Source organism: Malaclemys terrapin, chromosome 20 (assembly GCF_027887155.1).
Source record: "Malaclemys terrapin pileata isolate rMalTer1 chromosome 20, rMalTer1.hap1, whole genome shotgun sequence".
Lineage (NCBI taxonomy): Eukaryota > Metazoa > Chordata > Testudines > Emydidae > Malaclemys > Malaclemys terrapin.
Genome location: NC_071524.1, coordinates 14,714,502 through 14,726,638, shown reverse-complemented (window position 1 = coordinate 14,726,638; position 12,137 = coordinate 14,714,502). Strand labels below are relative to the sequence as shown.

Here is a 12,137-nt window from a genome sequence, read left to right as displayed (position 1 = left end):
GTCTGAAACCTTTTCAGGTATTCTGAAGCACAGCTTTGGAAAGTTTGACGCAGTGAGTTTTGCTCTTGTGAAAATCACTTCCATTCTCCTTTAAATCTGCTAGCAAATACCCAGCCGATCCAGTCATCATTGAAAATACAGTGGGTGCTTCTTCACAGAGAGTGGGTTGTTGACTGACAGCTTCTGGGCCTCTGCTCTAGAGGCAGGGGTGGACATGTGTCTGAATTCCCTGATACCAAACCGAAACCCACTCCCCAATTTAAGGCATGTTTACAAGCAAATGGCCTGATTTTCCAAGGTGGCATGCACCCACAGCTCCCATTGGAACTGGCAACAGTTGTGGGTGCCAGCACCTTTGACAATCAAATCCTTGGTTGTTCACAATGGGTTTCCATCTCCCCTGAGCCCTGTGTCTCTCTGGGTGCTGTTTATGCTGCTCACCGGACACGTTCTGCGGCTGTTCGTGGCCTTTCATTCGTTTCATGGTTTCTTCTCATTAAACCGAAAGGGGAGAAACAAGTTGATTCCTTATTTATTTTTTATTTTTTTAATTTTATTTTCATTGAAATCTTGGACTGCAGAAAGCAGCCGCAATGACAACACCCAGTCAACGATGGAAGCTACCTTCATCGGACGAAGGGGAATGGAAAAATTAAAAAAACACACAGAGATCCTTCAGCAAAAGTTACAGAAAAAGAACATGGCATACAAGCGCTACTGTTTGGGGGGTGGGGTTTTGTTTAACAGAATTATACAAATCTCTTTTTTTTAATAAGTGCTAAAAGTCATGACATCAGTTTACCTTTTTAAGTGCAGCCAATGGAGTTGTCTCTTTGCATCCTTTTGTTCTCCTAGCTTGCGGGAAGGAAGGGGTTCAGAGGTGGCTCTGGCACCACCCTGAGGGCTTATTTTTGTTGGCTCGTTCAGTTGAAGTGCTGTGTTTGCAAGGGGAGGGGGTGGATTGCTTGGAAGAAGCTCTGTAGCACAATGCCAGCCTGTCAAACTAGTCACTGGTTCAAATCCAGCCCAGCGTGACCATGAACAATGCTCACTGGTGTGCGGTGATCTGGGAAATTAGTTGATCTCCATTTAGTTCCTAGGTGGCCCCACTGCAATTCCCCCTCTTGGCAATCTCAGTGCAAAAGCCATGGATTGAACAGACCACAGAAATGGAACTTGTCCTCATCCCTAGTGGGTGGGCTTACCAGGGCACGGGTGAGGCACCGTGGCAGGGGACAGTGTGAGAAATAGGGACCCGACCCGGCCTCTGCTCATGATTAGACTTCAGTTGGCAGGGCTGTCACTCCCACAGCTCTAAATACACTTCAAGGAATAAGGGACTACAGTAAATCCGCATAGCCTCCAATGACTTGGCTGAACTACAGCCCAGATCTACAAAGGCATTTAGGCATCTAAATCTCTGAGTCGGGCATCATCCCAATCCACAACCCCCCCTGCTTGGCATAACTCTGTGGTTGCCTAAACTCAATGCCTAAATGTTCCCTGGGTACCCACGTTTCTGCCTCTGGGTATATGCCCGATGCCTCATTCAAGGCATCTGGATGTCCATCTCATGCCCAGGCCCCAGCATGATCTACACACCTGAGGAAGACAGGCGTTTGCTTGCGAGTCCTGAGCCGCTGGGCGTGCTCCAAGCACACCTACCTGCTTGGGTCCTATTCAAATCTGGCCAGACAAGAAGGTGAGGCTGCCCACTTTATAGCTTTTAACTTAGTGGTCAGAGCACTCACCGGGGGTGTGGGAGACCAGATGGTGAGAGAGGATTTGAACAGGGGTCTCCCATCTTTCAGATGTGCCCTAACCAATGAGCTATTCCGATGTCAGGCTCTCAGATTCTCCTCTTGAAGTTGTTCCCTTTTGGATAAATAAAGAGAGGAATCGGGGGACTGGACTGTGGGTGGAAGCCCTAACCACAGATCACCGTTGTTCTTACACACTCTGGTCAAATGACCATTTAAGCGCTTATCGAGTATCTTAAGCAACATTTGAGAGATAGGTGAGTGCAAATGCTCTTGCTCTAGCTTAAAAGCAAATGCAATTTGCGGTTGTGCGGGCCGGATTTCAGCTGAGCACAGCTAGTGTTTGATTCAGGACCAAGTGCCGAAGCTGGGGAGAGGGCTCACCCCCTCTTAGGAAAAAGGCCCTGCAGTGAAGATGATGGTAATGAGAAGAACAGGAACTCTCCAGCCAAGCCGCCAGAGCAACCTGGAAACCCTTTTCTTTGTATCCAGCTTCCATTCATCCTTCCTTGAATAGGAGAAAAACACCCAGTGGAGTTGAGGGAGAAGCCTCTTTTTACCAATCCCCCCCTCCTCCTAGGGAGGAATAAAAGGAAGTTTGCTGCTGGCACAGAGCAGGGTAGCAGAAGGCCTGGCCAAAGAACATAAGAACGGCCGTACTGGGTCAGACCAAAGGTCCATCTAGCCCAGTATCCTGTCTTCTGACAGCAGCCAATGCCAGGTGCCCCAGAGGGAATGAACAGAAGAGGCAATCACCAAGTGATCCATCCCCTGTCGCCCACGCCCAAAGAGCAAAGCACTCTCTTTATTTTGTTAAAAATCTGCAGGGAAAAGCACTTAAGCATAGTTAGCCCTTACAGAGCGCTGGGCCAAACTGCTCGGTGGATCAGAAAACAGGCATAAGTGGCCAATTAGTCTGACCTGCAGCTATGTGGAAGAGGCCAACAGGGTTGGGAGGCGTAAGAGAAGCAGCCACCTGGAGGCGGTAAGATAAAGAGGAGGTGATGAGGGAGGGGCACATTGTCTTACACATTAACGCAGCTATGGAGAGGGTGTAAGTCACCTCATTTTGCCTTCCCCGCCGATCAGAATAAGCAACTCACTTTGCTACTCACGCCCTCCCCGCCGCACTTAACCCCACAGATTTCCAAGGAAGCTGCATCCGTTTGCTCCAATTTACGTTGCTCTCTCAGGGTCCTGGCTTCCCCAAACCCTATTCTGCTCTTGGTCACCCTGGAATCACTCCAGATTTTACCCCCGTGTAACAGAAGAGGAACAGAATCTGGCCCCCAGCCTCAACAATCGGGATGATGTTCAGCTCCATAATAAGTGTCTGGCAGTACGGATTGATTAACGTTTATACAGCATTGTGAAGCTGGAAAAGTACTAGGGGCCAGATCCTCTCCTGCTGTAAATCAGCCGACGGAAACCGGGCCACGTCATGAGTGCAAAGCGTCCTTTCTTCCCATGCACCATTATGCATTAATGGGAGAAAAGGCAAAGAGGGGAAGGAAACTCCTCCTGCTTTTAAAGATATAAATCAGGAAGGTGGGGGTGAGCCGATGCTTGCTGTGATTCTGGCTTTTCCACAAAGGGTAGCTGATTTTTTTAAAAGTGCAGATTCTGTTCTCTGGTGTAAATCTGGAGTAACTCATGGACCCGCTTTGGATTTACACCAGCGTAACAGGAGCATCTGGCCCAGAAGCGTAAAGCTATGAAGCAGGGAGCAGAATACTGATTTGTGCTGTGATTTAGTCGTGGGGGAGGGGAATGAGACACGAGGATTGATTCCAGAATAAAGATTTTTTTTTTCCCTGCTGAAACATCCAGCAGCTCCTGCGGTCGTGAGCCCCCGAGATGAGTTTCAAAGGAGCACGGACTTCAGCGCAGAGCTCAGTGCAGAGTCAGTTCAGGGTGGCACGTCTAACGAGACGCCTTCAGGGCCGCTGCTTGACTTAGTCCTCTTTGCGCTCTGCGGCTGACAGGCTGTGGATGCCGCCGCTGGCCACGGAGAAGGGCAGCGTAGAGAACAAGGATTCGGCGGCCGTGAAAACGCCCCCCGCAGCGCCCGAAATCTGCGCCAAACCGGTGGCGCTTGCTGAGTTCCCAAACGGCGCCACCATGTTGAGCCGCTGGATGTGGTGGTACATGAGTTCCATGGAGGTCTTGGACTCCGCGCTGCCGATGTCCATGAGGTTGATTGCGTGGGAGGCAGGCAGCACACTGCCTGGCACAGCCAGGGTCACGTCGGCTGGGGCGTATCGGATAGTGCTGGTGGTGTAGAGGCTCTGGGAGCCTGTGGTGCTGGCGATGCCGTGGTGCCCGCCGAGCTGGTGCACCAGCGGGAGGACCACGTTCCCCGCGTGGAACCGCTGGAGCGCCTCCATCTCGCCAGGATAGACCAGGGGGGCAAAGGGCGTTGACGTGGCCCTTTCCTCGCACGGTGAGCCCGAGAGCGGGGGGGAGAGCGTTTCAGCTGAGGGGGCTGGCAGCATAGCCCGGGGAGAGGTGCTGAAGGGGGCCTTGGCCAGGCCCCCGCTGCTGTCCATCTCGGGAGGGGTGAGGACAGAGTCCGGGATGGAGACGTACAAGTGGGAAGTGGCTTGCCTCAGAATGGGCTTCTCCAGGCTAAGTGCTTTGCTCACAGTGTAGGGGGGTCCCTCGTGGAGGGCATCCCGGGCAGAGGGGTAGGTCCACAGGGCGGCCTTGTCGTACTTGGGAGCCTGGCTCTGCTCTGTCTTAATGCTAAGCGCCGCGCTGGCTTTCGGTGGGTAGCTCCTCTGGGTCTGGATGACAGAGGCGAACTCTGATGTGCAGGGCCGGCTCGGCCCCGCGTTCCGCCCTGCCGCCATATTGTACCCATTCACCCTCCTCTCCAGCGCCACCCTCTGGGGCGGGAGATCAGGCTCCTCCTCGCTGCCGCTGTCCGACTCCTCGGTGCTGACGAGCGAGGCCTCCCGGGGGGGGCTCTCCGGCTGGAACTCCAGCTTGATCCGTTTGCTCCGGGGCCCCCTGCGCCTGCTCTCGGCGTCGCTTACCCCAGCTCCTTCCGACACCTCCTCATCCTTGTAGCTCGTTTCCGGGCTGCTGGCATCATTCTCCGCCATGGAGCAACGGGCCCCGTCATCCGGGCTGCTCCGGGAGTAAGCTTTGGCCAAGGCCCCAGCCGCTTTGGGCAGAAACTGGTTCCCCTGCTTGTGTTCCGGCCCATGGTCACTCTCTGGAAGGGAAGAAGAGAAAGTGATTCAGGAGTAGCCTACTCAGCAAGGGATCTGGACGGAGGTTGTTAAACTCCACCTAGCTGCTTTCTGCCAGCAGGTGATGGGTTTATTTTATCTAACAAAACATTTTTCCAGAGCGACATCTAATGGGAGTTATAGCCCACTTTATAGCTGCTTCCTACCAGCAGGGCAGCTAATGATCACAACCTCAGGGCAAACCGGCAATGCAAAGTCAACGCGGCATGATTCCTCTTAGACTGTGTCCCTCCTGCCAGGATGGATCGGATTCCCAGCCTCATGGCCAAAGAAGAGAGGAAAAGATTAGCTCCCTTAATAAGATTGTACTTTTCTTCCATCCGAGTATTACAACACCGGTTCCTAGCGTCGCAGTGCTCACCACCTCTGCTAGATGGAAAAACCAAGATGCTGAGCAGGGGGCCGAGGTCACGCTGTATCAGAACCAGGACTAGAACCCAGGCGACCCAATGCACTAATCACTAGCCCAACCTGCCTGTCTCTAGGGTTGTCTGTAGCTTCAGTGCAATTAGGATTCCTTCATGCTCTGGGCTGGTTAAGGGCCCAAACTTGGATCCTATCTCTAGGGCAGTGCATTGGAGATGGGGAAATGCTGTTCGGGTCCCATCTACTCCATTCCTCACCACGGGCCAGTGCTGGTTTCTTCCCTACACGTAGAGCTGGTCAGAAAATGGGTATTTTCCATGGATTTTTTTAAATTAAAAACAACTAGATTTGGAAGGATTAGTTTTTTGTAGGTAAATGCTGATTTCACCATCTTCACACGCAAACCAATGAAATAATATTTCCATCCATGTTAATAGAAATGTACAGATAGGCAAAGTAAGAAAAATGGTGCCAGAGAATTTATTACAGTTTGATTTAAGGCTACTTAGCAGATTTTGACAATGGGTTTTGACAGACATAACGCTTGAACGTTTTGAATTTCAATGTCTAATGTCAATAAATAGTTGTCTGACACCCCGAAGTTTCTCACAAATTTGAAAATTTTAATTGATTATTTTAAGCATTTTTAAAATTTAATAGGTGTTGAAATTATAAAACTTGAATTCTGCCAAGCCTAAAAACAACACAGTAAATTATTTTGTCTAAGTTTTCTACAGCGCATTTAATTTTTTCCACATCAGATTTGAATACCAAAAAATTTCATCTGGAAAAAAAAAATCTATTTAGAAATACGGCCACAGTGCCTCATGGGAGTTGTACTTTGAGTGCCACCTGCTTCTAGTCTCTATTGGCCAGGCTCGCTGTTGGATGACATCTCCCACGATGCATCAGGGTCTTGCCCCTTACAGAAGGGAGGTCATGCACCATGGGAGTCCTTAGCTGTGGTGCATCATGAGAGATGTGGTCTGGCCAGGGATCCCAGCCCATACAGGAGAATGGGGACACGAGACAACCAAACTACAACTCCCATGAGGCTCTGTGGTAGCATAGCCAAATCAAAATACTTCTGATTTTGGATGAACTAGTTTGTTTTTTTGATGCAAAATTTAAGTTTTCCACAGGACGCAGACCCTCAGTGTGATAAATTTTGTTTCCGCAAAAGCCTAATTTTTCATCTGAAAACTGTTTTGCCAGGAAACTTTCGACCAATTTAATACTGTATTCTGGCACAGTCACACCCTGCCACTAGGCTGTGGGCCTACCCTCCACTCAGTCACGGTAGCGCTGCCTGCTCTGGATTTCGCATACACACCAGGCTTTGCAGGTCACTGGCTGAAGTAAGAGGCACAGGGTTCCGTACTCGCCTAACTACAGTAACACATGGGGAGGGAGAGAGGCTGGGCGGGAGTGGAGAGCTGTTTAGGTTGGGGGGTGACTATTGTCAGCTTTTAAGGAAGCAACTAACACGGTCTCAGACAGTTCCCCGTGCTCCCCTATTCATCTGTCCCCATCTGGTGTCTCCTGTCTTATAGTGGGACCATCAGCTCTTTGGGGCTGTGTTTGGACAGCACCTACCACAGTGGGGCCCTGGCATGTGACTGGGGCTACCATAATACACCTAATAGCAATCAACTAGCACAATGGGGTTCTCGTCTCTCACTGGGGCTCCTAGGCGCTACCGTAATACACCTAAGAATAATAGTGGAGGATTTTAGCAACTGGTGAGAGTGAAAGGCAAGGGTTGAGTATCTTTCAAGTAGGCCAGCCGGAGGGGGTCCTTGGTGTTCGCTGGGAGAGTGGTGATGACCAAGTGGGAGAGTGGTGATGACCGAGTAGGACCCTGGCAGACCGTACATTGGCACATGCATAGGGTCTGATACACTGATCTGGCTTCCAGTGCAGCATGGGAAGTGTTCCTGCTTTGAGCAGGGGGTTGGACTAGATACCTCCTGAAGTCCCTTCCAACCCTGATAGACTATGAGTCGATGAGGAGGAGGGTGCATGGAATTCATTATGACTAGGGCAAACCTGATGTTTCCCCCAGCTTTAGCCCTGTGAGCCTGGGGGCTCCAGCGAGCCCTACCAAGGCGCTGTCAGATTTGAAAGCTAGAAGTGAGGGCTGAGAGGTGGTGGTTAGAAAGGGAAAGTGGGAGCCAGGACTCCTGGGTTCTGTTCTCTCCTGTGGGGACAATAGTTCCTTATGTCCCAAGAGGTGGCATTAATTTATGCCTGTAAAATGCTTTGAGATCCTCAAATGAGAAGCAGTTGAGAGGGGTGAAGATTGCTCCTGCGTTGTGCGTGCTGCTACCTGGGAGGCTGTCAAGGGGAGCCCGGCAAGCGAAGAACGCTAGCACTGAGTGTTGGTGAGCAGCAGGAATTTATCTGCTGCTCCAAAGTTTCTACCGTTCCTGGAAATCCACCTCCCCCGACACGCACACAATCTGACCCTCTAGCAAAGGCTCCGCTCTTGGGGCTGCCACACTATGCTCTCTCAGAGCATGACCCTATGATATAATTTATCATATGCCAAGAGAGGTTAATTAAGATGAGGCTGTGTCCGGAGTGAAATTAACGATGCTTTGCTCTGCTGTGGCATCCTTCCCCTGAGGCTCTTAAAGCACCTTACAAGCATTCAGTCAGAAAGGCCCATGATCCTTGCCCCCACAATGGGTAGGAGAGATGACGTATTTCACCCCTCCCTGAAATGCAGCTACCTCTGGGGTTGGATGCAGCAGCCTGTTAAAAGCCGTAGACAGGCAAGGAAGGAAACATGAACCCCCCCATGTATTTGAAATTGTAGAAGGATTAGTTCTTGCCCAAACTGGAATTTGGCCAGGACACAGGGGGTTAATGTGTGTGAATCACTGGAGCTCTGCGGCAGTCCGAGCTTGGCTGATTTACGCCATATGAGGAAATGCCCTCAGGTTGCTGATGAAAATGATCCTTAATGATCATGAAGTCAGGGCTTCATTTTTACCCCTTATCTGCAAGCCCAAATCTCCCATAACACAGCACCCCCCCGAACCACAACGGGATGCCCTCTGGCATCATGACTTAGAAGGGAGAGAACTCCTTTCTGAATAGCCCCCCACCCCGTGCATCACTGAACCTCCCAGAGCCGCAATGGGGCTAGGAATGGCTTAGAAGAGCCCCCTCCGCTCACCGACAGAGATGGGGCTGGGACTCCCAGTCTGGGACATTCATAGATTGTAAGGCCTGAAGGGACCACTGTGATCATCTAGTCTGACCTCGCTGTGTGACGCAGGCCAGAGAACTCCCCTGAGTTAATTCCTTCATAGTGGGTATATTGGCAAAGCCAAAGCTAAAATACCCATCGCACTGCAGCAGTGAGTTGGAGCCCTGCCGCACCGATCAGGGCATTGGTAACCTATGGTCCCCGGAATGAGGCAGGTGCTACCAGAACATCCTGTCTCTGGCTCGGTCGCAATCTGGCCAGGGCTTTTACCTTTGAAGTCAGGTTCCAAGTCGGACACGTCGGAGGCATCGGTCTGTCGGGCTGGAATCCCAGGCAGCTGGAAGATGTCCAGGGCCGTGTTCTTATACTCGGGTTTGCTAAAAGGGTTTGGCAAAAGTAAATCAGAGAAACAACAGATCAGGTTGTTCCCTCCCCTGATGGGATTTCTGTAGCACAAGCTTAGGTCCCGTGGGAGGCAGTATGGGCTAGTGATTAGAGCAGGGAACTAAGAGCCAAGACTCCTGGGTTTGAATTCAGGGTCTGGAAGGCGAGTGGTTAGAGCACGGTGGGATGACTGGGACTCAGGACTCCTGGGTTCTATCCCCAGCTCTGGGAGTGGAGTGGGGTCTAGTGGTTAGAGCAGGCCGGGCTGGGAGTCAGGACTCCTGGGTTCTATTTCACTTTGGAAGTGAATTCAGCTAAATCGAATTAAGTCCATTTTAATTCTGGATAAGAGCATCCACAGAGGGGTTTAGTGCAGTTAAACTAGTCCATTTTAAAAGTGAATTCAGACTAAACTTTCCTGAAACTATGTCTACACTTAGAAACTGCACAGCGGTACACCTGTAGTAAATCCACCTTGCCAATCTAGCGCTGTCTGCACTGGAGTTTATGTTGACTTAACTATGTCTCTTAGGGGTGTGAATTTTTCACATCCCTGAGCGATGTAGCTGAGTCGATCTAATCGTCTCATTTAGACCATCCCTGAGTGTCTCTGTACAGACAAGCCCGTAGGCACCTAGGAGATTTAGGTGCCCATGGGTTTAGGTGCCACCTTTGAAAATGTGAGCGCCATGGAAAGGGTGGACTCAGGGTCTAAGTAACTTGCCCAAGGTCACAGGCAGTTTGTGATGGAGCTGAGAATTTAAACCAGATCTCTTGTGGCCCAGTGTAGTACTCCTATCCCTCAAGCCACCCTAGAAAGGGCCTCCCAAAGGAGACAGAGCAGTGTGGGCTGATCCTTGGTAGATTGCTAAGCCTGCCGGGAGGCCATGAAATTAAACCAACTGAGCCCCTAACAAAAGAACCGAAGAAGGAAAACTTGATTTCAAGCTGACACAGCCAGCCACCTGCAGGCTGGTCTCTGCAAAACAACTCCACTAGGGCTAGCACCTTATTGTCCAAGAACAAACAAGGACAGATTGGAAATCGCAAGCTCTCTCTTTTAGAAAACAGCCAGCTTTGGGGTTTCATTGTTTATGGACGGGCAGAGTTGGATCCGATTCAAATGAGCCGTCCCCTGCAAACGGCTCTGCCAGAGCTCGGAGCGGGGAGGAAGGGGAAAAGCACAGGGCCAAGTTCTCCCCTGGTGTAACACCCATAGTGTCACTGCTGGCCAGGGTAACTCCCTTGAGGTAAATTGTGCTACACCAGGAGTGAAATTGGCCCACCCTCCTCCACGTCTGTATCAACTTCAATCCAAGGATCCCGAAGCACTTTATTAACAGTAATTAAGCCAGCAGCCCTACAAGGTAGCCATGATGACCCCCCATCATCTTGCAGAAGGTGAAACAGGACACATGCTATTCAAAGCATCGGGCTCCCCCTCGCTCTCAGCTGAGAGGAGAACCCAGGCATCCTGGTCCCCTTCTCTAGCCACTAGCCACGTCCTGCTATATATAGGAAGAGAACTAATCACTGGGTTGCACTGTCCTCCCAGGGTTAGCCAAAGAACCCAGGAGTCCTGAATCCCCCAAACCCGCTCTGTAAATCACAATCCCATCCCATATAGCACTAGCTGGTCTCCCCCACCCTTCCAATCTAGCCCAGCCAGGGCGCATGACTGGGGAGGCTGGGAGAGGCTAGCTACAGGAGCGCACCCCTGAGAACGACCTGCTGACAGTGGGCCCAGTCCGGGGTGGGACGGGGAGGGTCCCCCGTGCCTCGCCTCATCATTCATCATGTGCTGCTTCCCAGCGAAAAGAAAGTAAATAAGTTTCCATTCCAGGAAGGCTGAGAGAAAGTTAATTAGTCTCTGTAATTACAGCACTAATTAACTAAAATACTAATCACCCTGACAAATCATACACTGGTATCTGTAATTACTTACAGGATTAGCATAATAATAGCTCCTTTTGCTTTAGCAGGGGAAAAAAAACAGCCATTAATAACCATCTGTTGTAGTCATTCATATATTAATTTATTTTAGATATAAAAAAAACCCCTCTCCTCGCCAGAGAAAGTGTATAATTCTGGAGTTGCTTTAATGGTGCAGGTGGGGGAGACACTCCAGACAAGTGGTGATTTTTTGCAGTGCCACACCCACCCTGCGATGTTTGCTCAGAGCTGTTCTCTGAAGCTACAGGAGGCCAGTGACCAAAATTTCTAGACTCCAAAGCCAGAAGGGACCATTGTGATCATCTAGTCCAGGGTTCTCAAACAGGGGATCGAGGTTATTACATGGGGGATTGTGAGCTGTCAGCCTCCACCCCAAACCCCGCTTTGCCTCCAGTGTTTATAATGGTGTTAAATATATTTAAAAGTGTTTAATTGATAAGGGGGGGTCAAACTCAGAGGTTTGCTATATGAAAGGGGTCACCAGTACAAAAGTTTGAGAACCACTGATCTAGTCTGACCCCCCTGCATAACCCAGGCCAGAGAATGGCCCCCATACCATTCCTAGGGCAGAGCTTTTAGAAAAACAGCCCGTCTTGATTTAAAAATGGTCCGTGATGGAGAATCCACCCCGACCCTGGGTGAGTTGTTCCGATGGTTAATTTCACCGTTAAAAACATACACCTTCATTTTCACCTGAATTTGTCTAGCTTCAACCAGGGCCAGCTCCAGCTTTTTCGCCACCCCAAGCGGCGAAGCGGGGAAAAAAAAAAGATAAAGCCGTGATCGGCGGCACTTCGGCGGCAGCTCTACCGCGCCGCTTCATTCTTTGGCGGCAATTCGGTGGCGGGTCCTTCGCTCCGAGAGGGACTGAGGCACCCGCCGTCGAATTGCCGCCGAAGACCCAGACGTGCCGCTCCTTTCCATTGGCCGCCCCGAGCACCTGCTTCCTTTGCTGGTGCCTGGAGCCGGCCCTGGCTTCAACACCACTGAGAACAGCTGAGCTCCATCCTCTTTGGAACCCCCCTTCAGGTAGTTGAAAGCAGCTATCAACTCCCCCCTCACTCTTCTCTTCTGCAGACTAAACATCCCAGTTCCCTCAGCCTCTCCTCGTAAGTCATGTGTCCCAGCCCCCTCATCATTTTTGTTGCCCTCCGCTGGACTCTCTCCAATTTTTCCACATCCTCCTTGGAGTGTGGGGCC

At 50.8% G+C, this 12,137-nt stretch overlaps 1 protein-coding gene across 1 annotated transcript in view; it reads right to left on the bottom strand.

Annotated features, from left to right (window-relative positions):
• Positions 1 to 88: 88 nt before the first annotated feature.
• NPAS1 (neuronal PAS domain protein 1) overlaps positions 89 to 12,137 on the bottom strand; it is a 94,138-nt gene continuing 82,089 nt past the window's right edge. Inside the window, exons 11-12 of the mRNA XM_054009740.1 lie at positions 8,871 to 8,977; positions 89 to 4,980 (exon numbers count right to left, since the gene is read on the bottom strand). Coding sequence (XP_053865715.1) covers positions 3,716 to 4,980; positions 8,871 to 8,977 — 1,372 coding nt within the window. The 3' untranslated portion in view covers positions 89 to 3,715. The remainder of the gene's footprint in view (positions 4,981 to 8,870; positions 8,978 to 12,137) is intronic.